The 27,978-nt window shown below is 42.2% G+C and overlaps 1 protein-coding gene across 1 annotated transcript in view; it reads right to left on the bottom strand.

The window, feature by feature from the left end:
* Positions 1 to 27,978, bottom strand: part of C5 (complement C5) — a gene marked incomplete in the record, with an annotated part of 397,040 nt that overhangs the window by 191,716 nt on the left and 177,346 nt on the right. The window contains 1 exon segment of the mRNA XM_053695931.1: positions 27,471 to 27,531. Coding sequence (XP_053551906.1) covers positions 27,471 to 27,531 — 61 coding nt within the window.

Genomic DNA, 27,978 nt, shown 5'->3' with positions numbered 1-27,978 from the left:
AGGTGGCGACGGTGTAGGGGGGGCAGGATAGGGGTTAATACATTTAATATAGGTTGCCGCGGGTTCAGGGAGCGGCGGTTTAGGGGTTAATACATTTATTATAGTTGCGGTGGGCTCCGGGAGCGGCGGTTTAGGGGTTAATATATATAGAGTAGCTTGCGGTGGGCTCCGGGAGCGGCAGTTTAGGGGGTAATACATTTATTTAGTTGCGGCGGTGTAGGGGGGACAGATTAGTGGTGTTTAGACTCGGGGTACATGTTAGGTGTAGACAGCTCCCATAGGAATCAATGGGATGTATGGCAGCAGCGAACTTGTACTTTCGCTATGGTCAGACTCCCATTGATTCCTATGGGATCCGCCGCCTCCAGGGGTGGCGGTTTGAAAACCAGGTACGCTGGGTCGTAAAAGTGCCGAGCGTACCTGCTAGTTTTTTGATAACTAGCAAAAGTAGTGAGATTGTGCCGCACTTGTGTGCGGAACATCTGGAGTGACGTAAGAATCGATCTGTGTCGGACTGAGTCCGGCGGATCGAAGTTTACGTCACAAAATTCTACTTTTGCCGGTCTCGAGCCTTTGATAACTAAGGCGAATCAGCCTCGCCACAAATACGCTGCGGAATTCCAGCGTATTTGAGGTTGACGGCTTGATAACTAGGCCCCAATTAGTTATTTTTTCTATATTTTGTGCGTAGTGGAGGATTTTAAACTCTTCTTTTATCTCCCCCTTATTTAAAATGTTGTTGTATATATATATATATATGTATATATATATATATATATATATATATATATATATAAAAACTTACATATTTATTAACATAAAACATTTAAAATTGTTTTTTAAAATATATATTAACTAACATATTTATTGTTTTTTATTATATATTACCTTATAATTATGTGCAAACTTTATTTTAGTTATAACAAAAAGCATAAACATGAAACAATTTAATTAACTTTTATAATATATTAACTTACATATATATATATATATATATTTATTTTTATAATATATTAACTTATAATTAAATAATGTGTTAAAAGTACATCGTGAGGGTAGGGACTCATGAATAGGTTCCCAGAGGCAGTTGCGGTGCCCAAGGCACTGATTAGAACAGAACTCTTTGGATCGTATCTGCACTTGGCCGAATGTTGTTGTATAATGAGGCTTTATGATTTTATATTTTATTTTTGTAAATAATATAGTACAGAGCATACTGGAGCGCAAGTCTCTTTGTTTTAATTCAAGTCAATCTTATATATTATGTGCTATTGACTTTAAAAAGTCTAATCTTGAATATTCACTGTATTTTTCTAAAATTATCTTTATCCTGTTGTTTATGATTTCATATATTTTTTTGGTTTTCTCAGTTCAACTCCAAAATATTTTTTTTTATTTTTAACTCCCATTCTGCTTGTTCCTTTCTTATTTTTTAAACTAGTCTGTAAATACTTGGGTGGGTTACAGACATTCATTGGTCAAATGCTCTGTGCCATCCTTCTAGAGAGTTGTTTGTTCTAGGTAACCCTAGTTTTGTTCTTTCAAAAGTGTTCCACATTGAAATATCGAAAGTAGGTTTTCTTCATGTACCTTGTTGTACTTCGCCAATCCAGATTTTTTCAAAATAATTAAAAAAAAAATCAGATCAAATGTTACTGTTTTGTTTTTCTAATGATTTTACAAAGTCATTAAATGTTTTGACTACATCTTCCACTGGCACAAATGCTAATGCTTCTAAACATTTTATGATCAGAGCATTTTGTTATTATTATACCATATTTTTAAGCCCAAAGATTGTATTTTCCTCCACAGGCATTGGGAAAAATGGAAAAAGCATCCATAAATAATTGTATATTGAAAACAATTTGTCAAGCAATTTATTGCTGCTCTTTCAAAATCTAGAGTAATTGATATAGGATTAATAACTGGATTTTTTTTCTTTTATAATATAAAAAAAGAAAATTTATGCTTACCTGATAAAAAAAAAATCTTAATTACTAATGGGATATTCACCTTCTGGTCAGCAGGAGGAGGCAAAGAGCAGCACAGCAGAGCCGCTAAATTGGTCCTCCCTTCCCTCCCACTCCAGTCATTCGACCGAAGTTAGGAAGAGAAAGGAAAAGCCAAGGTGCAGAGGTGTCCGAAGTTTACAATTAACCACAACCTGTCTTTTTTAAGACATGATGAGTCCACGGATCATCTTAATTACTAATGGGATTCAATACCCAAGCTACAGTACACAGATGATACGGGAGGGACAAGACAGGGAACCTAAATGGAAGGCACCACTGCTTGAAGAACCTTTCTCCCAAAAGCGGCCTCAGCCGAGGCAAAAGTGTCAAATTTGTAGAACTTTAAAAAAAGTGTGAAGAGAGGACCAAGTTGCAGCCTTGCAATCTGTTCCACATAAGCTTCATCTTGGAACGCCCATGAGGAAGCAACAGCCCTTGTGGAATGAGTCGTAACCCTCTCAGGAGGCTGCTGTCCAGCAGTCTCATATGCAAAATGTATGATACTCTTCAGCCAAAAAGAAAGTAGAAGTAGCCGTAGCTCTCTGTCCCTTGCATTTTACTGAGAAAACCACAAACGAAGAAAAAGACTGACGACAGTCCTTAGTCGCCTGCAGGCAAAACTTTAAAGCACGGACCCCGTCCAAATTGTGCAGAAGTCTTTCCTTCTGAGAAGAAGGATTAGGACACAGGAAAAGAACAACACTCTCCTGATTAATGTTCCGATCAGAAACAACCTTAGGAAGAAATCCTTATTTAGTACTTAAAACTACCTTATCTGAATGGAAAATAAGATAAGGTGACTCATACTGTAATGCCGAGAGCTCTGACACTCTCCGAGCAGAAGAAATAGCAACAAGAAATAAAAACCTTCCAAGATAACAACTTAATATCTAAGGAATGCATAGGCTCAAACGGAGCCCCGTGAAGAACTCTGAGAACTAAATTCAGACTCTATGGAGGAGCAACTGGTTTGAACACAGGCCTGATCAATGTCTCTGTCCCTTGAGATTTGACCCTTTAGGGAACTTGACGATAAACCTTTCTCCAAACCCTCTTGGAGAAAAGACAAAATTCTAGGAATCCTAACTCTACTCCATGAGTAGCCCATGGCTTCACACCCATAGATATATTTATGCCATATCTTAAGATACATTTTTCTAATGACAGGCTTACGAGTCTGAATCATGGTCTCAATGACAAAGTCAGAAAAACCCCGCTTAGATAATATTAAGCGTTCAATCTCCAAGCAGTCCGTTTCAGAAAAAACAGATTTGGGTGAAGAAGGGGCCCTTGATTAGAAGGTCATTCCTCAACAGAAGTCTCCAAGGTGGCAGAGATGACATGCCCACCAGATCTGCATACCAAATCCTGTGAATCGAAGCCGGTGTTATGATGATCACCGATGCCCTCATCTGCTTGATTCGAGCAATGGCCCAAAAAAGAAAAGCAAATGGAGGAAAAAGTTGGAGTACACTTCCGGATGGAGTTCCCACTCCCCCGGAAGAAAGGTCTGCCTGCTCAGGAAATCCGCCTCCCAGTAGTCCACCCCTGGGATGTGGATGGCCGAACGGCAGCAAGAATGGGCCTCCCCCCACTGAATTATTTTGGATACCTCTGTCATCGCTAAGGAACTCCTCGTTCCTCCCCGATGATTGATGTAAGACACTGACGTAATTTTGTTCGAATGGAACCTGATAAACTGGGCCGAGGCTAACTGAGGCCAGGCCAGAAGAACATTGTAGATCGCTTTCAGCTCCAGAATGTTTATAGGAAGAACAGACTCTGGCTGAGTCCAAACCCCCTGAGCCCTTAGGGAGTCCCAGACTGCTCCCCACCCTAGAAGGCTGGCGTCTGTTGTCACAAACACCCACGATGGTCTGCGAAAGCAGGTTCCCTGGGAGAGATGATCCTGAGACAACCACCATTGAAGGGAATCCCTTGTCTCCTGCTCCAGTAGTATTCGAGGAGACAAAGCTGTATAATCTCAGATCCATTATCTGAGCATGCTTAACTGCAGAGGTCTGAGATGGAACCGAGCAAACGGGATGATGTCCATTGCCGCCCCAATCAGCCTGATTACCTTGCACTGAGCCACTTAAGGCCGAGGAGTGGACTGAATGACTAGACCAGTATCAATAATCTCTGATTTCCTGACATTCTGTCAGAAAAATGTTCATTGATATGGAATCTATTATATTTTCCAAGAAAGTTACCCTTGTGCTTGGGATAAAGGAACCCCTTTCCAAATCTACCTTCCACCCGTGAGATCGCGGGAAGGATAATACCATGTCCTGTGAATTCTTGCTTGCTGTAAGGATGGGGCTGGACTAAAATGTCGTCCAGATAGGGCGCCACTGCAATGCCCCGTAAACGAAGCACCACCAACAGCGATCCCAGAGCCTTTGAGAGCTGTGGCAAGACCAAAAGGAAGAGCCACAAACTGGAAGCGTTTGTCCATAAAGGCAAACCTTAGAACTTAAGATGATTTTTGTGAATGGCACAGGAAGGTACGCACCCTTTAAATCCACTGTTGACCCTCTTGGATCAAGGGAAGAATGGAACGAATAGTGCCCATCTTGAAGGACGGTACACTAAGAAATTTATTTAGACTTCTGAGATCTAAGAAGTGCTCTGAAGGTTCCCTCCTTTTTTGGGAACCACAAACCAATTGGGAAAAAAAAACAGACTCTGTACCTGTATTGGAACTAGAACAATCACTCCCAGGTCTGAGAGGTCTCCAACGCAGTGTAAGAACGCTTCTCCTTTTGTCTGATCTGCAGATAATTTTGAAAGCAGAAACCTGCCTCTGGGAGGAAAACTTTTGATCTTGAACCCAAGCTTGAGCAAAGACGGAAAGTCTGCCCCCTACAAGATCCGATCCAGGATCAGGGGCATGTCCTTCATGAAGTCTTTTATTCAACAGCAGGCTATTTGGATTTCTTTTTTTCTTTTTTTTTTATTCTTAAAATTTCAAAAGAAATTATTTCCATCAAGTCAGGTCCCAACAAGGTCTTCCCTTTTAAGGAATCACTAAAAGCTTAGACTTAGAGCATACATCCGTAGAACAAGGCTCTAACCATAAGGCTCTGTGAGCTTGAACAGAGAAAGCTATGCTCCCAGTTTGATAACTTGAAGGGAAGAATTTAAAAATAAAGGAATTAGCCAAATTGAAAGCTTTTATCCCATCCTGGATTTTATCCAGGGGAGTTTCTGACTTAGTAGCATCAGACAACGCATCAAATCAATATGCCGTCGCACTAGTGACGGTAGCAAAGTACAAAGCTGGTTGCCATTGTAAGCCCTGATTTACATCCCTTTTCTAATTTTTGTCCATAGGACCTTTGAAAAACCCAACTATCCTCTAAGGGTATAGTAGTTCTCTTAGCTAAGTTGGAAACTACTCCTTCCACCCTAGGGAAGGTTTGCCCAGCCTCCTTAGCTGAGCCGACTATGGGAAACATCTTTTTAAATATAGGGAATGCGGTCTCATCCATTCCTTATAGCTTACTGGACGCACTAGGATAGATTACACCGGTAGTGTCGGAGTCGCCCAGGATATCTAAAACCTCCTAAAGTAACAAATGGAGGTGATCAAGCTAAAAAACTGAAAGAAAAACAACCTCAGGATCAAATAGATATGATTCATCTGAGTCTGAGAATTCTCTCTCAGATAATCCCAAAGTATCTTCCTCTTTCAGGTAACAGGGAAGAACCATTCGGAATAACAACTACTGAATCAATCACCCTAAATGATTGAAAATAATTCCTCTAGAAATGTTTTCTACCATGTGGGAAAAACATATAATGCATGAAATGCAGAGTAACTCCGGGTGGAGTGTGAGAGGAAGCGCAGGGCACTGCATGTGGGCCATAATATTTTGTGGGCTCTATAGGAGAAATTTGTGGCATAAATTGACCATTGTCAACAGACTCCTAAACAGCAAACGCCTTAGAAGGAGTAGGTTCAGAAAAAGAGTGACATTTTTTAATAAAAATTGACACATAAAAAACGTTACTCTTTAAATTTTAAAAAGTAACTTTATTTTTTGTGTTCTCTTGTTCCATCCTAAGTCACAAAGGATGAATTAAAGAAATAAACAGCATTCTTTTTTTTTTCTTTTTTCAAAACAAGATTTATTTGTAAGAAAGGAAGCATTACAAAAGGGTAACAGTGTTAAAAAAAACAGTACATCCATCTGTATAAGTACAGACTATTAACAATGAGTTAGCCCTTTGTGCCTCAGAGTGTCCAAGTGCTACTGGCTGGTATAATAAACATGAGGTGTTATTATTCAAACATTAGCTGACTCTGGCTTCTTTTATAGTCCACTTTGAGCTTGTTCCAATGAGTAGGGTAACCCGTTGTGTCAATTATGTCACATCTATATGGTAACATGTTCGTTGAAGTTTAACATCAGGATTATATTCATTTTAACATTTGGAACTCAGCATCTTTGCTACATACTGCTGAGTTATAACAGTCCCTGATGTTGTCACCCATGTGGGTGAAGAGGAAGGAAGGTAAAGAGAACAGCATAGTCAGTTACATAGAGTTGTTAGTATATTAAAGAGCAAGAGACAAGGGAGATGAGGGGGGAAGGGGGGGAAGGAGAGAGGAAGAAAAAAAAAAAACGGGAAAGGGGGGGGGGAGAAGACAGAGGAAGAGGGAGGCAGGGGATGGTCAAAAGGGAATGTGAGCCAGTGGGAAGGGGGAGGTTCGACTGGTAGGGCCCACACTTGAACAAGCAGCGGAGGGCTACTTTCTATTCACTTTATAAATGTCTTTCAGAGTTGCATTATAGCCCTCCTCCTGTCCAAGCCAACACCATCATCTCATGTGTGGCAGTTCTACCGGTCTTGAGGTAATGGTATCTTTCAAGATTTAGTAGTTCCTCTACCCTAGCCCTCCACTCTCGCAGACTCGGCACCTGAGTCTTCTTCCAATATCTGGGAATTAAACCCTTTGCGCTGTACATCATGAGCAAGAGAAGTAGATATTTATCCTCCCCGATTACCTTGGGGAGGTCATGATAGATCAGGTATGAGGGTTTTGGAGGGATAATTACCCTCAATATTCTGCTCATGTCTCCCAGCACCTCTTCCCAGTAAGAAAGTGTATGTGGGCAGCTCCACCAGATGTGTAAAAGGGTTCCCTCCTCCCCACAGCCCCTCCAGCACCCCCCGCTTGTATGCGGGTAAATTTTTTGCAGTCTGTGAGGAGTCATGTACCATCTGCTAAGCAATTTATAATGGGCCTCCTGTATTTTCATGGACACTGATGCCCTTCTCGCTCTACTAAAGATCTTAAGCCAGTCCTTGTACTCTATCTCTAGTTCTAGTTCTGTCTGCCAGGCCAGGGTGAAGCTAGGAAGGGTGGTTCCTTCCTTCGATAAGAGAATTTTATATATCTGAGATATAAGATGGGTCGGGGTCTGTGGCGTCGTACAAAGGGTTTCAAATAGCGATCTCTGTCTGGTGAATGACGCTTTATCTTTGTGTGTGTCGAAGTAGTGCTTTATCTGTGTCATTCTAAACCAGGAGGTAAAAATGTCTGGGGCCCACTCTGTTAGTTCAGCTTGTGCTTTGAGTTTACCTTGATGCAGAATGTTGGACATGGAAACCTCTTTGAGTGTGTAATGTGTTCCTGCAGTGTGTGGGGCATTTTCAATTCCCAGGTCCGGGTTCTCCCGGATGGGGGTGTTTGGCGATTGACACGATGAGAGTTGTGGGTTTTCGCTAATTGGTTTGTTCCATGTCGTGAACACCTCCGCAAATAAGGGATACTGCTGTATTATGAGTGCGCAATTTTTAGCTGAAACCCAGGCCTGTGCTCCTGTATTACTGAGTTTCATAATATCGTTATCTATTTGTACCCAAGCCTTATTACGTAGATTTTGACTCCATTCAACTAGTCTCTGCAAGGATATAGCTCTCTGATATTCTTTTAGTAGTGGTATACCCACCCCCCCTCTGTCTCTGGGAAAATAGGTAGTTTGCTTTCTAATTCTGGGCTTCAGCCCGTTCCAGATGTAAGACTCAATAGCCGACTGCATCTGCCGGACGTATGGTGTCTCTGGGAAAATCGGGACCAATTGCATGACGTATAACTCCCTTGGTAGGATGTTCATCTTAACCACCCCTATCCGCCCCATCCATGAGATGGTTTTGTTTTTCCAGTTATTTAAGTCCTTAAGAACATCATCCCGTATATGTTTATAATTGATCTCCGGTATCTCATGAATATCAGGTGAAATTAGGATCCCCAAGTATTTGATAGAATGTTGTGCTATTTTGATGGGGCATTCTTCTAAGTGAGCATTGAACACTGCAGGCTGTTCTGTGATATTTAGTATTTCAGATTTCTGGGGGATAAGGAGAAAATTGGAGACCTCTCCCCGAAGGCGGAAAACTCCAGAAAAGCCTCACCAAGTGATCTAGGGGAATCGGACAATGTCAATAGGATGTCGTCGGCATACATCGAGAGCTTATGCTCTGTTCCAGCGATAGTTAGGCCCTTAATACGTGCATCTGATTTTGTTCACCAATACTTCAATTGTAAGGGCGAACAGGAGCGGCGAGAGGGGGCAACCTTGCCTGGTCCCATTCTGTATCTTGAAGGTTTTTGATAGCACACCATTGACCCTGATTCTGGCATTTGGTGTTGAGCAGAGGGACATAGTCATGTTTATAAAGCTGGGCCCAAATCCCATCTTCGCCAAGGTATGACGAATGTAGAGCCAGCTCACCCGGTCAAACGCTTTTTCAGCGTCCGTTGTGACCAGGGCGAGTGGCTGGTCATTCACTTGGGCATACGTGATCAATTGGAGGGTTTTCAGAGTGTTGTCCCTCGCCCGGGCAGGGGCAAAGCATACTTGATCAGTAAAAACCAGGGTTGGCAATAGTCTGTTTAGACGGTTGGCCATGACCTTAGCCAGGATCTTAATATCTGAATTCAACAGAGATATTGGCCTAGAATTTTCGGGTTTATCCTGTGATTTCCCGGGTTTGGGGATCACTGTGATATATGCTTCAAGCATAGAACTTGTTAAGGTTGGGGAATCAGATAATGTGTGAAATAACTTCATCAATATTGGAGCTAGGGTGTCTATATATCTTTTGTAATACTTAAGGCCAAAGCCATCTGGCCCGGGACTTTTCCCAGTAGGGAGGTCTTTAATTGCTTTCTTGATCTCTACAATGGTAATAGGGGAATCTAGGGCTTCCCTTTCGTCCCCTGTGATTTTGTGGAGGTCAGCTCCCTCAAGGTAATCTATGATTCTTTCCTCCTCCTGCTCCCCTCCGTAGTGAATCCCAGCTTCGTTATTAGCTCGCTTTATGTTATATAGTGACTCAAAATACATTCTGAAAGTATCTGCTATCGAATCCGCATCTGATTTAGTATTCCCTTCCTCATCTACCATTTGATGGACATGAGACTTTAACTTTTTATGCGCCAAAGCCCTAGCTAGCAGCTTTCCTGCCTTATCCCCCTGCTCATAGTAGAGTTGCCTCGGTTTCAGTGCTTGCTTTTAGTATTCTTCATGTAGGAATTGTACCAACGCCTCTCTAGCCATGGTCAGTGTTTTCGTATGTGCCTCATCTGTCGGCTGTGCTTTGTGACTAAGTTCTGCTCTCTCTACATGTGTCAGCAGGGTTTGATATCATTCCCTTCTAGCTTTTCTAAGTCCCGATCTCCTATTGATAAGAAGGCCCCTGATGGTACATTTATGCGCCTCCCATATAGTGGTCTCTGGTATGTGGTTATCAGCGTTGAGGTAAAAGAATTCTATGATGGCTTTGTTTAATTATTCTCCAAATAGAGGGTCATCTAGGAGGGTGTCATCTAGCCTCCACATATAGGGCACTACTGGGACTGTGGGCCATAAGATAGAACCTCCCACTGGTGCATGGTCGGACCAGGTGATCGAATAGATATTACTGCTTTTTGTGATCGTAAGGCCTATTGTGTCCGTAAATAGATAATCTATTCTGGAGTATTTACTGTGGGGATGTGAGTAAAAAGTGTAATTTTTGGTTGAGGGGTGATGTGTCCGCCACACGTCATATATAGCTAAGTCCGTCAAGGAAGTGATAATAATACGTTTCAGAGTCTTATGGGGGACGCTGGAGAGGCCATCGGAGGTGTCCAACAAAGGGACAAGATGTGCATTGAAGTCTCCTCCCACATATAGAATTCCCACCCTCAGCTCCAGAATTTTGCGAATGACTTTTGGTAAGAAGAGGTGCTGGGAATGGTTAGGGCAGTAGACATTTGCTAGAGTAATAGGTCTATGGTACAGTAGCCCCGTGATCACAAGATATCTGCCCTCTGGGTCTTTGTATGTTTGTATGGCTTGGAATGGCGTTTTAGTACTGAAAAGTATTCCTACCCCATTCTTTTTGTTTGGTCCCGAAGCAAATACTGCTGAGGGGTAGCGGTGCGAGCCCCACTTTGGTTCTAGGTTAGCTGAAAAATGTGTTTCCTGTATAAATACTATATCTGCCCCCATTCTGTGCATGTCTCTAACAATTATAGAGCGTTTGGTAGGGCTGTTCATCCCCTTTACATTAATAGTGACAAGCTCAACTGGGAGCGAAGTGGTCTGCTTCTGTCTTGGAACCATAATGTGCAAGTTGATGTGCAGGAAATTAGGGGGCTCAGGGGGCTGAGGCAATGGGGAGGGAGAGAACAAAAAAGGGGGGGGTGGGGGGGAGGGGAAAGAGGTGGTAAGAGTGAGCGGTAAAGTTAAGGGAGGGGACGGATAAAGAAGAGGGGGAGGTAGTAGGTCCGAGAGGGGTCAAGATTACAGAGATAAATTAGTAAGGGAGAGGGTTAGTTGTCTTCACTATGAAGACAGGAAGAAGTAAGTTTCTAAAGTATCAATAAGTACTGTATTGAATCTTTACCAACTACTTCAACAAATCAGGGGTAGTTGTCCCTATTTTTTTCGGTATAAAAATAAACATATATATTATAAACATAGTAAATTAACATTCTCTTGTTACACAAACATTGACGGAGTGTAGAGAAAAAAAAAAAAAAAGAGTATAAATACAGAAAATCAAACCATAACAACAGATATTCAAACTGTGTTTTACATGAATTTCTAAACTTGCATCTCTTATGCCAGCATGTTTCCTCACGTTGTGTGTATTGCACCCGCCCTATTCTATAAATATATGTACCTCTATTACTTGTTATGACCTCATGCTCCTCAGTGAAGTACAGGTCCAATCTCTTTTACATGGTCTGTTTTCACTGGACCGCCCCCTGTAAATGTATAGTAGAATGTCTCTAAAACATTTCTTTTGTAGTGTAGTTATGGAGTTATCAAAAGGGAAGTCCCTTAATATTATACTAACGACTATGGTCCTTCGTCCATCTGATGGAAGCCTGGACATCAGCCAGGCTAATCATTTTGACAGGTGCAATTACAAGGTGGTGGTATGCTAAATGCTAGCCTTCCTGAGTGACCCTTACTAGCTAACGTGTTGTGACAGGAGCGCAAGTTCTATCTGACTATCCTTAGGTGTGTCATATTTACACTTTCAGTTCCGAACGTATAATTTATATAAAGAAAGCAGATATGAAATGATTAATAACAAATATACCATAACTGTAACATACGACCTGTGAGGAACCCCTATCACATGGACCTGTAAGTCTTATTTAACTTTATCTATTGCGCTGCAGGCGGGCGGTCTTCTTCAAGGGATCCTCTCAGAGCTCTATGGACATTCTCACCCAAGTCCTGTGGAGGGTTGATGTGGAGACCCAATGCTTGATTGAAGCTTGGAAGATCCTCTATAGTTTTAAGGACATGTGAGGTGTTATGCTTTGTTGCGATCAGGCAGGTGGGAAATCCCTATCTGTAAGGGATCCTCTTGTCTTTAAGGACTGCCGTGATAAATCTCATGTCCCTTCGCTTCTGCAGCGCAGTTGGACATAAGTCCGAGTAAATCTGGATTTCGGATCCTCTGAATTCGAGAGGGTGCTGTGTTCTGGCTAGCCTCAATATTTCTTCCTTTTCTTTGAACGACAACAACTTCATTATAAAGTCTCTGGGGGGGCTCTGCTTGGCGGTTTGGGCCTCAAGGCCCTGTGCGCTCTTTCAATTTGCACCTCCGGAGCAGAGTCATCTCTTTTGAGGTGTTTAACAAATTCTTGTATGTAGCTCTGGAGGGTCGACTGCTTCTGGTATTCCCCGCAGGCAGAGGTTGTTCCTCCTGCTCCTATTCTCCAGATCCTCCACACGGTCCATAAGAACCTGCACCGTGCCATCCTGAGCCTGTATATAGCTAGTTTGGTGTTGCAGGTCTGAGCTTAAGGTTTCTGCCTCTTATCAATCATAGTGACCCGCTGGTTTACAGCTGCAATGTCCCTTTTAAGCTCTCCAAACATGGCCTTGAAGTCTTGCATGGCCTCCTTGATATCTTCTTTTGAAGAAAGGTGTCTGATGTCCTCTTTTGTAATGAAAGAGGGGTTGAGAGCCTGTCCCCCAGGTTCATGAGCCTGTGCCGCTGCTGTTTGCTTTGCTGTGCCCTGGCCAGAGCCCCCTGCTAGTGCTGCTGGGTCAGCTGGGATGAGATAGTTTTCCATGGCTGAGGATTGTGTGTTTTTTAGTAATTTATTAGATCTTTTACTTGCCATTACATATGGATGTGTGGTATCCCTGCAGGGCCCCTGCCCCTTCTAAGCCATTAGGGCTTTATATTATGTTGTGGCTTAAGTGCCCCTGTGTGTTCACCGGGCAGGCTATTTGTGAGCCACAGCCAAGGCTACCGATGCCTGTAATATAATGTACCACCCTTCTCTCTAGCAGTGATAATAGTGTTTTGTCCCGCTTATGTTATTTTGCGGTTTGTGCTATTATACCATCTAACTGGTCTTTTACTATTAGGTAGGGTGCGTGCAGGCTTGAGTCCCGCACTCCAGTGTTCCTGTATAGTGCAATTGTTTTACCCTACCTCTGCGAGTCACCAGCAAGCAGCCGATGCGCTCCCAGCCTGTAGCTATTACTGTATCCTGAGTTAGGCTCGCCCGCTGTCAGTTCTAGTTACGCCACGTGGATGCGGCCCGGTGTCCTGGCTCACAATGGTGGGTGCGTGCGACAGATCAAGCCTAGGAGCGGTTGCTGAAAACACCTCCGACGGGGCAGAGGATCACCTGATGTCAGGAGGAGGTATGCTGTTGTGCCTCACAGACAAGTCGCTCCACTCCGAGTGTGCCAGAAGTTATTGTTTAGGCTGCAGCTGAGGGCTGAATAGAATGGTGGAGACCGGCTCTTTATTGTACTCGCTGATGTCACTTTTAGTTCCCAGCTGTCCTCTTTAACACTCTGGTGTTCGCATATTTTACTTAGGCTATTGTGAGAGCATTAATTTTAGACAAAATTTTTATAGGGACTACGGAGCTCTAGAATAATGCTGCCATCTCAGTCTGTGGCTAAGCTCCGCCCCCCCCAGCTGAAATTCTTTTAATAAAGATTAACATATAAAAAACGTTACTGTTTCTTTAAATTTTAAACTGTAACTTTTTATCTTTGTGTGCAAAAATGAGCCAGATTAGCACGCAAATATCGTAGCACCTACTTACACCTCAGTTTAATCTTGCTGAGGTGCCATCTGACCATCAGAAAAATACATTTTAAACTGTTTATTTTCTTGGAAATATACTTGAAATAAACAATACGTTATTATACATAAACCAGTCCGAAATGCTATACTTTTAATAGCGCTGGCTGGACCCGCTTTGAGAAGGAAAACACTAAATACTGTGTTAGATGCTCTGCCTTCCGATATCGTAATTGAGGTGGAGAGCGCAATCTAACACAGCTTCAACGTAGCTCCACCCCTCGTAGGCGTGATAACACTCCATTTCCCGGCACCATTATGACTGTGCCTTCAGATAGAGGATAGTGAAGCCCAAAAAGGCGCCAAAAGTAACTCCGTCCATCGTGGGCGTATCAAAAAACGTTCTCCCGGTCTCCATTAATATGCATAGATAGGCCACCGGGAACTAACTGAACCACTTAATTTTGCACTCTCTATTCAGAAATTGGGGACAAATTGTGCTACCGCATGTTAGGTAGCTCTATAGCCCATATGAGGGACTAATTTTGCACACTCTGTTGTTCAAACAACCACCTCCTGAGTCCTTATCTTGTTCACCCAAGTGATTGAGGCCCCCAGAGTACAAGCCACATCAAGGCCTAGATTTAGAGTTCGGCGGTAGCCGTGAAAACCAGCGTTAGAGGCTCCTAACGCTGGTTTTGGCCGCCCGCTGGTATTTGGAGTCAGTGATTAAAGGGTCTAACGCTCACTTTTCAGCCGCGACTTTTCCATACCGCAGATCCCCTTACGTCAATTGCGTATCCTATCTTTTCAATGGGATCTTTCTAACGCTGGTATTTAAGAGTCGTTTCTGAAGTGAGCGTTAGAGCTCTAACGACAAAACTCCAGCCGCCTGAAAATAGCAGGAGTTAAGAGCTTTCTGGGCTAACGCCGGTTTATAAAGCTCTTAACTACTGTACCCTAAAGTACACTAACACCCATAAACTACCTATGTACCCCTAAACCGAGGTCCCCCCACATCGCCGCCACTCGATTTAAATTTTTTAACCCCTAATCTGCCGACCGCCACCTACGTTATACTTATGTACCCCTAATCTGCTGCCCCTAACACCGCCGACCACTGTATTACATTTATTAACCCCTAACCTGCCCCCCACAACGTCGCCGCCAGCTACTTACAATAATTAACCCCTAATCTTCCGACCGCAAAGCGCCGCCACCTACGTTATCCTTATGTACCCCTAATCTGCTGCCCCTAACACCGCCGACCCCTATATTATATTTATTAACCCCTAATCTGCCCCCCTCAACGTCGCCGACACCTGCCTACACTTATTAACCCCTAATCTGCCGAGCGGACCTGAGCGCTACTATAATAAAGTTATTAACCCCTAATCCGCCTCACTAACCCTATCATAAATAGTATTAACCCCTAATCTGCCCTCCCTAACATCGCCGACACCTACCTTCAATTATTAACCCCTAATCTGCCGACCGGAGCTCATCGCTACTATAATAAATGTATTAACCCCTAAAGCTAAGTCTAACCCTAACACTAACACCCCCCTAAGTTAAATATAATTTAAATCTAACGAAATAAATTAACTCTTATTAAATAAATTATTCCTATTTAAAGCTAAATACTTACCTGTAAAATAAATCCTAATATAGCTACAATATAAATTATAATTATATTGTAGCTATTTTAGGATTAATATTTATTTTACAGGCAACTTGGTATTTATTTTAACCAGGTACAATAGCTATTTAATAGTTACCTAGTTAAAATAATAACAAATTTACCTGTAAAATAAATCCTAACCTAAGATATAATTAAACCTAACACTACCCTATCAATAAATTAATTAAATAAACTACCTACAATTACCTACAATTAACCTAACACTACACTATCAATAAATTAATTAAACACAATTCCTACAAATAAATACAATTAAATAAACTAGCTAAAGTACAAAAAATAAAAAAGAACTAAGTTACAAAAAATAAAAAAATATTTACAAACATAAGAAAAATATTACAACAATTTTAAACTAATTACACCTACTCTAAGCCCCCTAATAAAATAACAAAGACCCCCAAAATAAAAAATTCCCTACCCTATTCTAAATTAAAAAAGTTAAAAGCTCTTTTACCTTACCAGCCCTGAACAGGGCCCTTTGCGGGGCATGCCCCAAGAATTTCTGCTCTTTTGCCTGTAAAAAAAACATACAATACCCCCCCCCCAACATTACAACCCACCACCCACATACCCCTAATCTAACCCAAACCCCCCTTAAATAAACCTAACACTAAGCCCCTGAAGATCTTCCTACCTTGTCTTCACCATCCAGGTTCACCGATCCGTCCTGAAGAGCTCCTCCGATGTCCTGATCCAAGCCCAAGCGGGGGGCTGAAGAGGTCCATGATCCGGTCAAAGTCTTCATCCAAGCGGGGCAGAAGAGGATCTTCCATCCGATTGAAGTCATCATCCAGGCGGCATCTTCTATGGTCTTCCATCCGGAGCGAAGCGGCAGGATCCTGAAGACCTCCAGCGCGGAACATCCATCCGGCCCGACGACTGAACGACGAATGACTGTTCCTTTAAGGGACGTCATCCAAGATGGCGTCCCTCGAATTCCGATTGGCTGATAGGATTCTATCAGCCAATCGGAATTAAGGTAGGAATTTTCTGATTGGCTGATGGAATCAGCCAATCAGAATCAAGTTCAATCCGATTGGCTGATCCAATCAGCCAATCAGATTGAGCTCGCATTCTATTGGCTGATCGGAACAGCCAATAGAATGCGAGCTCAATCTGATTGGCTGATTGGATCAGCCAATCGGATTGAACTTGATTCTGATTGGCTGATTCCATCAGCCAATCAGAAAATTCATACCTTAATTCCGATTGGCTGATAGAATCCTATCAGCCAATCGGAATTCGAGGGACGCCATCTTGGATGACGTCCCTTAAAGGAACAGTCATTCGTCGTTCAGTCGTCGGGCCGGATGGATGTTCCGCGCTGGAGGTCTTCAGGATCCTGCCGCTTCGCTCCGGATGGAAGACCATAGAAGATGCCGCCTGGATGATGACTTCAATCGGATGGAAGATCCTCTTCTGCCCCGCTTGGATGAAGACTTTGACCGGATCATGGACCTCTTCAGCCCCCCGCTTGGGCTTGGATCAGGACATCGGAGGAGCTCTTCAGGACGGATCGGTGAACCTGGATGGTGAAGACAAGGTAGGAAGATCTTCAGGGGCTTAGTGTTAGGTTTATTTAAGGGGGGTTTGGGTTAGATTAGGGGTATGTGGGTGGTGGGTTGTAATGTTGGGGGGGGGTATTGTATGTTTTTTTTACAGGCAAAAGAGCTGAAATTCTTGGGGCATGCCCCGCAAAGGGCCCTGTTCAGGGCTGGTAAGGTAAAAGAGCTTTTAACTTTTTTAATTTAGAATAGGGTAGGGAATTTTTTATTTTGGGGGTCTTTGTTATTTTATTAGGGGGCTTAGAGTAGGTGTAATTAGTTTAAAATTGTTGTAATATTTTTCTTATGTTTGTAAATATTTTTTTATTTTTTGTAACTTAGTTCTTTTTTATTTTTTGTACTTTAGCTAGTTTATTTAATTGTATTTATTTGTAGGAATTGTGTTTAATTAATTTATTGATAGTGTAGTGTTAGGTTAATTGTAGGTAATTGTAGGTAGTTTATTTAATTAATTTATTGATAGGGTAGTGTTAGGTTTAATTATATCTTAGGTTAGGATTTATTTTACAGGTAAATTTGTTATTATTTTAACTAGGTAACTATTAAATAGTTCTTAACTATTTAATAGCTATTGTACCTGGTTAAAATAATTACAAAGTTGCCTGTAAAATAAATATTAATCCTAAAATAGCTATAATATAATTATAATTTATATTGTAGCTATATTAGGATTTATTTTACAGGTAAGTATTTAGCTTTAAATAGGAATAAGTTATTTAATAAGAGTTAATTTATTTCGTTAGATGTAAATTATATTTAAGTTAGGGGGGTGTTAGTGTTAGGGTTAGACTTATCTTTAGGGGTTAATACATTTATTAGAATAGCGGTGAGGTCCGCTCGGCAGATTAGGGGTTAATAATTGAAGGTAGGTGTCGGCGATGTTAGGGAGGGCAGATTAGGGGTTAATACTATTTATGATAGGGTTAGTGAGGCGGATTAGGGGTTAATAACTTTATTATAGTAGCGCTCAGGTCCGCTTGGCAGATTAGGGGTTAATAAGTGTAGGCAGGTGTCGGCGACGTTGAGGGGGGCAGATTAGGGGTTAATAAATATAATATAGGGGTCGGCGATGTTAGGGCAGCAGATTAGGGGTACATAGGGATAACGTAGGTTGCGGCGGTTTACGGAGCGGCAGATTAGGGGTTAAAAAAATATGCAGGGGTCAGCGATAGCGGGGGCGACAGATTAGAGGTTAATAAGTGTAAGGTTAGGGGTGTTTAGACTCGGGGTTCATGTTAGAGTGTTAGGTGCAGACGTAGGAAGTGTTTCCCCATAGGAAACAATGGGGCTGCGTTAGGAGCTGAACGCTGCTTTTTTGCAGGTGTTAGGTTTTTTTTTCAGCTCAAACAGCCCCATTGTTTCCTATGGGAGAATCGTGCACGAGCACGTTTTTGAGGCTGGCCGCGTCCGTAAGCAACTCTGGTATCAAGAGTTGCATTTGCGGTAAAAATGCTCTACGCTCCTTTTTTGGAGCCTAACGCAGCATTTGTTTGAACTCTCGATACCAGAGTTAAATCTATGGTGCGGCCAGAAAAAAACCCGCGGAGCGTTAACAGCCCATCTACCGCCAAACTCCAAATCTAGGCCCAAGTCTCCTTAGCCCCAGTGCCTGCTAACAATGTACTGTCACAGGATCCCCTCCCTTTATATAAATAGGAGGTATGTCCCAATAAAGGAGATATATCTCAATAAAGTGCTCAACTTCCTCTGAGATCATCCCAGACCCAGAATAAAAAGTTAGCACTTACCTTTAAAATCTGCCTGACAGCAGGGCAGCTCAGCAGGTTTGCGAGGTCCTCTCCCTCACATAGCCCTGTGGAAAAAGGATAAAGCCTGAGTAATCTTGCTTAGGCTATCAGGATTAGGGCAGCATAAATATATGGGAGGCGCAGTGAGAATTATGTCTCACAAATTCCCATTGCTCTAAAGCTACCAAAGCTCTACTGTAGAGACTGATATGGACTAAGGCTACACCCTAGGACAAAGCAGTACTATCTTGCACTACTTTAAAAATAATAAACTCTTGATTGAAGAATCTATACTAACACCTCACTTTACCTCTTCTTATCACTAACGTAGGCAAAGAGAATGACTGGGGTGGGAGGGAAGGGAGGAGCTATTTAGCGGCTCTGCTGTGGTGCTCTTTGCCTCCTCCTGCTGACCAGGAGGTGAATATCCCATTAGTAATTAAGATGATCCGTGGACTCATTGTGTCTTAAAAAAGAAATTAAATGATAAGTTTCCTGATCTTTATTTTTTTATATGCAGTATACTAATGGTATGGTTATCTTCTATTAAAACATGTATTGTATACAACTGAAAAGGAGCGGAGTCAAATGTTCCGTCACAGAGCCAGTGTTGTTGTTTTTTTTAAAGAAGATCTACATTTTTTTAGTAGACAGAATGATTAAATTTTCATTTTTGTGCATGATGAAATCTTCTCCTCTGGTTGTTTTTAATTCAGATTTAAAATGTTTCTATTTGGTGTTGTTCGCTGATGACGTACCATTCTGGCAAGAGTTTCTTTTTTAGGTAGTGCTCCTACTACTTCAAGGGGGAAATTAGATGTGCAATTTTGTATTATGCTTGATGTTACCTCCTCTGATTTTTTAGCAACTTCTTTTATTTTTTTCAATTGTTTTCAGAGATAAAATTCTTGCAGCATCAGGTGGATGTGAATGATTTGATGCGTTTTTTTCAATTATATAATTTCTGGTTTTTAGCCTTCCTCCACAAAAACCTTTTTATTCACATCTCCAATATGTAACATTTTCTTTTTTTTTCTTTCTACAATGTATGCATAACCTTCATGTAACATTTTTCTTCCACCCTTCTTTATGAACTCCATTTTTTTTAATTTTTAATTATTGTTTTATTTTTTTTACTTTGATATGGTTGTTTCATTTTTTTAATGAAGCATTTGTATTCTCATATTTAATGTATTCAACAATATCATTAATACACATTTTTTCCTCAGTAGTGCACAATATATATTTAAATTGTCCGCTTTTTGTAATGATGATGTAATTGCTGTTCGGCGTGCACTTGGAATATGGTATCTCGGACATATGTCTGACAGACAAATGTGCTTTGGCATTCTGTCCGTCTGCATTTTGTCCAAGCACCAATAAATTTAGCCTGACTCTTGGAACATCAGGTAAACTAAACCCTTCATGTAAAGTTCAAAAATTGTCAGGTAAAACACGCAATAATTTCTGTTTAGCAACAAGACAGTTACCTGAGCGCTAAGCAGAGAGAAATGGTGGATTTTAGCGTGGCAGGAACATTTAAGTTATCCCTCTGCCTAAGTGAAAATAAACTGATAAAGCGAAGCGAGTTAACTACAGTCAGAAGAACGACTCAATAGCACGGAGAGGAATAAAACACACGGTGCAAGAGCCGGTGTGATCATACAAAAAACCTTGAGCACTAAACAAAGAAATTAAATAAAGAATACCAAATAAAAAGAGAATTGCCTGATGCCCATAAAAACAGTGTCTCCTATAATTACTAGACTATATGACAACTAAAAGTCTAGTATGAAAAGGTGGTAATGTCTGTAAATAAATGTGTACCCTGGCTATGATGTACTGTCAGACTGTACCTGCTAATAGCCTAAGGGCTATGTGAGTGCATAAGCGCTGTGTTCACTTACCTGAAATGCACCATACTTACCAGCAGCAAAAAAGACTGCTTATAGTAGAAAGCCCATCCAGTGCTGTGCAAGCATGGCAAAGGATATCCTATTAGAGTACAATGACCACCCAACAGGAGGAAGCTAAGGGACAGATTCCCACCACACCTGTAGTAGCTCTCTGAGAGGGGAAAATAGGTCTGAAGTATGTCTGAGAACCCCTCAAAAAAGAATCTGGAGAACCTCAATGCTTTCCCTTCTCCGGTGGAGGCAAAGATAACACACAAATACCAGAGAGGTGAGAGGGATTAAAAGCTTATGAAATGTTGAGTATCTTTACCTCCCCCTAATGGCCGGGAGTTAAAGTCCATGAGTAATGGCTTGTGGACTCTCACCACCTTATGAGAGAAAAACAGTAATCTTGGCATATAAAACAAAATTTGTTTAAAAAAACATAAATTATACTTACCTGATAATTTCCTTTTCTTCTGATGGAAAGAGTCCACAGCTGCATTCATTACTTTTGGGAAATAAGAACCTGGCCACCAGGAGGACGCAAAGACAACCCAGCCAGAGGCTTAAATACTCCTCCCACTCCCCTCATCCCCCAGTCATTCTGCAGAGGAACAAGGAACAGTAGAAGAAACACCAGGGTGAAAGGTGCCAGAAAAATAATAAGGACGCCCCACATAAAATTTCAGGTGGGGAGCTGTGGACTCTTTCCATAGGAAGAAAAGGAAATTATCAGGTAAGCATAATTTATGTTTTTCTTCTTAAATGGAAAGAGTCCACAGCTGCATTCATTACTTTTGGGAAAACAATACCCAAGCTATAGAGGACACTGAATGCCAAAACGGGAGGGTACAATAGGCGGCCCATACTGAGGACACCAGGCCTGAACCTCTACCCAATAAAAAACCCTGCTTCGTCCGAAGCCGATAAAATTTTTAAAGGAAAAGCCCCAAGGACACTAACTCGCAGCTAGTCCAGAAACAAACTAGAGACTGCAAAACTAGTGAAGGGGACACCAGTCGAAACCCCCAAGGGGACAAGGCAAAGGAGAACCGAGGAAACCGAAAGGTCTCCTAATACAAAAAAAGAACACCTCCAAGAGTGAGCCCAGGTCACAGAGACCCAAACGGGCCCAAACAGGAAAAGGAGGCCACGCCTATACCAAGCGAAACCCGGGATAAGACCGGGCACAGAGACAGAACAGACTTCTCTCCAACATCCTGCAAGCACTGAATACAACTGAAGAGGCAAAGTCCTCCTAGCGTCTGAACATAGAATATCAAAGTTTTCAATCACAAAAAACGTGTAAAAGACCCAGGCGAAAACCCCCAAGTTTGAGAACACAGAGTCCATATCAGGATGAAACAGAGGGCACTTGCGAGGAAGAAGAAGCAGTCAAGCAAGAAACAGACCGCAAAAGCAACCCCCAGATAGAGGGCACGCTCCAGGCAACCAAAGCCACTGGACCTATACAGGTCCCTAAAAAGGGAAACACAAAACCTCAATCAAGGCCCCCCCAAGAAGGAGAGTATACCCTCAGAACCCGAAGGAAGAATAGACCCTCTTCTGAAATCGATGGAGCAAGTTGAAAGGAAATTCTATATCCTAGCAGACTGAGCTAAAGAATAGACTCAACAAAGCTCACACCTCCAGAGGTGACCGGGACCTGATTGCAGCGCCTTAGACCGCTCGGCCATCCAGACCTGTAGACCCAAACCCAGCTGGACCAACCCAGCCCCAGGGATCCAAAATAGGGGATCAGAAGAATCCCTAAACTGGTACAGGAACGAGCGTAAGGATAGCACAGCCATCCCCACAGAGTACAAGTTCAACCCGACTCTGAAAACCGACAAGGCCAAAGACCTAAGGATCTATCAAAATAAAGGCCCAACAAGTCTGACTTGGAGCCAGCAAGACCCCAGGGGGAACCGATCCCACCTTTCTACCTCCCATCCAGGAGAAGCCCCAAGAAAGGACTCCATTTCCATAGGCAGGAGAATATCCCCAAAAGAAAAGGGATGAGGCTGGAAGGGCAACAACTGTCCTCAGGGAGATATAATATGCATGGATAGCTCACTTTTAAATTATATACATGTGTTATATAGGGCAGGTGCAACCTAGAGTAAATTATATACAAAACAGCAGAAAGGAAGTAGATACTTCAAATAAGAAGTCTCTAAAAGTCTAGGAAAAAATAGCACAACAATCAAAAGAGACTGAATTTGCCAAAAATACAAAACACACTTTAATATACTAAAATAACACACACATACTAGGGATCCCTTAGTATCAAATTAATTAAACCGGCTTGAGAATTGTCTGGTGCACCAAAGAGAACAATGTGATAAAGTCAGATTCTCCAATTGCAAATGTATATAACTGTAAGGCAATGAGATGTACGATGAATAAATCATACTCCCAAAGGTGACATAAAGCCAGGAAATACAGGCATCATCCCCACACTGAAGGTTTAAAACAGACACGCTAGCATAGAGGAGAGGAGCCTTATATACTCGTATCAACAGGTATGACCACTGTTGAAGCGTCCTCCAACAAAACCAGTCATGATATATTGTACCTGTCTCCTTAACGCAAGTGCTCCTCCTAACTCTGCTGCTGTATATACGTGCTGCCTTCCGGGGTGATCCTGTACATTCTTACTTAACTTTAAATGGAATCTCATTTGTTTAACTCACACACTATATATAGATGAAGTTTCTATAGAAGCTTAGAAGCACTTAACCGCATTAATATGATCAAATTGAATATGATGTATATGTATACACAAAAGAGATTTCTGAATATATAGGTATTACAAAATCCCTGATTATGCTATTAATATTCAGTGGTTTGTTTGTGTGTGTTTTTAAAGAAAAATGCCTCATTAAATATACTAACAATTGTTTTAAACAAATTGTTACTGGATACTTTACAACAATCGAAGTAAAAACGTATGCACAGACTAATTAAAGTGCATACTCATTGACCAATAAGGATTCCACTTGATGACGTGATGCATCCAATAAGAAGGCACGTTTTCCTAGATGACGCCAACACCCGGAAGAAGCTCCATGCTGCAATACATGAAGGAGTGAAATGAGCAATACGACTCGTTGGTGTTCAGCAGCTTGTTACTTACATGGGATCCCCCCATGTACAGGGTCACCCCGGAAGGCAGCACGTATATACAGCAGCGGAGTTAGGAGGAGCACTTGCGTAAAGGAGACAGGTACAATATATCATTACTGGTTTTGTTGCAGGACGCTTCAACGGTGGTCATACCTGTTGATACGAGTATATAAGGCTCCTCTCCTCTATGCTAGCGTGTCTGTTTTAAACCTTCAGTGTGGGGATGATGTCTGTATTTCCTGGCTTTATGTCACCTTTGGGAGTATGATTTATTCATCGTACATCTCATTGCCTTACTAACTTTGGATTATCCATATACAGTTATATACATTTGCAATTGGAGAATCTGACTTTATCACATTGTTCTCTTTGGAGCACCAGACAATTCTCAAGCCGGTTTCATTAATTTGATACTAAGGGATCCCTTGTATGTGTGTGTTATTTTAGTATATTAAAGTGTGTTTTGTATTTTTGGCAAATTCAGTCTCTTTTGATTGTTGTGAAGTTTTTTCCTAGACTTTTAGAGACTTCTTATTTGAAGTATCTACTTCCTTTCTGCTGTTTTGTATAACTGTCCTCAAGGCCCGAAGCCACCGGCTAATGGGAAGATAAATTCCTAACACAAATGTCCTAGAAAAGGACCCCCCTACAAGTAGCTTGCCAAGCTGAGGCACAGCCAACCCATTCGCCTGCAGAGCAGGGAATCCACGGGTACACTGGCAAGCTGATCAGGGGAATGCAACCCTAAGGCAAACCAGAAATTGGACATCCAGCTCCCGCAGCTGGGTATGAACCAACAACCCTTGAAGCGCAAGCCACACAGCTAACCACTAGATGACATGGGCTACTCTGTTGCAAAGAGTAATAAATACTCCAAAAAACCTGGCCAACCATGACCAGGCCAGGTAGATGGAGCAAGGACATAGCCAAAGTTCCCACTACCGTGGAACATCCCAACCAGCCCTGAGATCCAAGATTCCAAAACAACCCAAGACTGAGTCAGGAAAAAGGCCAAGCAAAGCCTCAGCAACTGGAAGTCTCAGGAGAAAAACAGGGCTGGGCACCTAATAGTTCAGGCAACCTTACCCTAGAACTAAACACCCCAACTGGCCAAAAGGCCAGACACAAGGGATATGAGTGCATACCCAGAGAATCTGGATAGCGAGAAGAACTTGAAAGCCCCGACCAAGGAAGGAACCACCCCTAGCCAAAGTCCAACGCTCCAAGGAGCAAGGTTAGAAGTCTTATGAAGAGACTTCTTAAGGCCTCAGGACAACATAAGGGATACTTCAAGGTAAAAAAAAAAACCTCTAGCAGGGCTAGTCTCCCCATCACCTCCACACCAGCAAAGGACACAGGGAAGAAAAAAGGCGCTAAGCCTTCGCAGCTTCGGGAAACCCCAAACTAAACAAAGTCCCCATAGGGATCAACCATCACCCGGAAAGACAGATCCCTAAAAGGAGATCCAACTCACCGGGGACAATGGAAGGAGACCCAAAGGTCTCCACTAAAACAGACAGTACACGTCAAGAGATAGAGCAGTATCTAGATACACTATAAAAAGCGTATGCGCACACCTGCAAGATGCCAAGAGCTGCAACTGGTTTCAAACTAAAAACCCTCTGCATGCTAGACAGACTTATCTGATACAAGCTGTTGGATCAGGCCCACAAGGGCAATCCAGTGCCCTGAAACCGAAGGCCAAACCGCTCAAACTGCAGCAACGGGGCATTAAGCCCTCCAACCCTCCCCCGCATGGGGGAGGAAAACACTAGGTTCTGATGATATCAGATGTCAGATAGTGACGCAGCGGAAAAACTTCCCTGACCCGGTCACCTATGACTGAAGGCTATAAGGACTGAAAGAATCCATCCCGCCTTACGGACCCACAGGTCCTCTTGAATGCTTAGTTAAACATCAAAACCCAATGAAAATCTCAGCACTCTGCGCTTCTACCGTACCAGTCGAGCAGAACAGCGCCACGTGTCTAAACAGCCGCAAGACCGAATGAACCCAACAGGACCAGCCTGCACTTAGGGTCCTAACTGGTAAGCTGCCAAATTCTCCCTCATAGGGGAAAAAAAGAAAACTGACATTCTAACATAGGACTAACGTGTCCAAAACAACTTCCGAAGAAGAACAAAGAGTATCCATCCCAGAAGGTTCCCGAAGGAAAATAAACCAAATAAAAGACATTCCATCGGATACAAATAAAATATAAGGCAACCCGGAGGTTAACGTCCAAAAAAACACAGGCGTACCGGCAGGACCAGCCAAACGAAGCCCTATCTTCCAAAAATCTGGAAAAGATCTCAAACAAATGACAATCAGGAGATTACCTCATCCCCACATGTCTAATGAGGTGCACCATTCAAATCTCCGGATCTGGTAACGATAGGGTCATTCAATAACTGAAAAACATGTCTGAGCAATATGCAAAGTCGCGCAATCCTGTAACGAAAGGCACAACACTTAGGGACAGTTACACCCACGGGGAACTGTAGAGGCCCTCCCCAAGGCGGAAGGCCCGGGACAATAGGGCACAAGCACATTCTCAAATGAACGTCTGGACTCTGCAGACGAACAATCGCCAACATAATGTGGAAGCGAAAACGTGCTGCAACCTCCGGGGGGAACACACCACCCTGCATGGAGGAATCAGAAACTGGATTACCCGCATGTGTAAAAATATGAATTGGTAGGGAACTCGCCTCTCGGAGGATAGGACCCCCAGAGGCCGATGGCTCAGCTGCCCCTTGATTCCCCGAGCCCAAGGAACAAGGCGCTCTAAAAAGGTATACGGAACAAAACTGGTTGACGTGTGTCAACGAGGCTAGTCCGGATTAGTCACCAGACACAAAATCTGAATATGAAATCAAAATAGTCTCAGTATCAGAATCCTCAGTAACTGAATCAGAAATTAGCAGTCTCAGCATCAGAATCCTCCATAACTGGTAGAGGATATATAAATATGGACTAAAGTAGTAAAACAAAAATGGTACCTGACACCCACAATGACTGGGACACTCATCACCTCCTATGAACAGACCCCTGCAGGACTATAATATTTCCTTCCCCACAGGGTTGGGAATGCGGAAATGGAAAACGGAACGTAACCACGCCCGACACAGGTACAAGGCATTTCAAGTGTGACAGATAGTAGCATCGCCTCTGCCATGGACTTGAGAGAAGAAAGCAGGCAGCGGAGCGAAGTTCTACAACACTGATTGCTTGAGGAGCTGTTAACATGAGTCGAGATTGTTTCGCAGAAAGAATCTCCCTGCATCTCCGGACTCTAACTTTCATCCAAGCCCTCACTGAGAGACTGACAGGACTACTACCCTCAATAAGAGACAAAAAACAAAAATTAAAAATTCTGACACTTCTCTGCCAACCTCCAGGGATGAAAGGCAAAGAATGACTGGGGGATTAAGGGAGTGGGAGGAGTATTTAAGCCTTTGGCTGGGTTGTCTTTGCCTCCTCCTGGTGGCCAGGTTTTTATTTCCCAAAAGTAATGAATGCAGCTGTGGACTCTTTCCATTTAAGAAGAAAAACATTTTTGCATTTTGTTCCTGTATCTTTTATGCAAAACTATGCAACCAATGCTGGCAAGCTGTGGTTATTGCAAGTGCCAAATGGCGAAGGAAGGGTGCAGAGAATCAACAAGCAAAAGGACAGACTGGAATGATTGTTAAGGATAAAGGGAAAGACATTTTAGAGTAAGCTTGTGAACATAAAAGAAACTGATATCTGAGGAGTGCAGAAGAGGGCAAAGCACTACTTTCATTCTTTTTATTTTCTTTAGGTAATATATTGTGTTAAAGAGTCACAATGCTACTTACCATGAATGCCTTGGGGGTCCAATGTGAATGCAGCGTTTCTTTCTTTCTTAATACCTTCTGGCTACAGTAGAAAATAACAGTGATTGTATAACTTTCAATCTATATATTAGAAGCAATACATTAAATAACAATCTGATATAGACAGAGTTACAGAGAGAGAACTATTTAGTAGCAGGGCATAGTTAAAGGGACAGTCTAGTCAAAATTAAACTTTCATGACTCAGCTAGGGAATGCAATTTTAAACAATTTTCCAATTTGCTTTTAACAACAGATTTGCTTTTTTCTCTTGGTATTCTATGTTGAAAGCTAAACCTAGATAGGTTAAATTACAATCTCACTGCGCAACTTGCGTAGCTAGATTGTATTTTTAACTCCTCCCGCCTGGCGCGCTGTTCAGAGGAAGATGATTCCATTCTAAAGCCAGCAGTGGTTGGTATAGTCTTGGCTTGAAATAGTGGAATTAAAGTATATAAAAAAAGAAACTCTTAAAAAAAAAAAATCTCATAT

Source organism: Bombina bombina, chromosome 12 (genome assembly GCF_027579735.1).
Source record: "Bombina bombina isolate aBomBom1 chromosome 12, aBomBom1.pri, whole genome shotgun sequence".
NCBI lineage: Eukaryota > Metazoa > Chordata > Amphibia > Anura > Bombinatoridae > Bombina > Bombina bombina.
The sequence above is the reverse complement of the archived record's forward strand: the minus strand, read 5'-3'. Positions and strand labels throughout refer to the sequence as shown.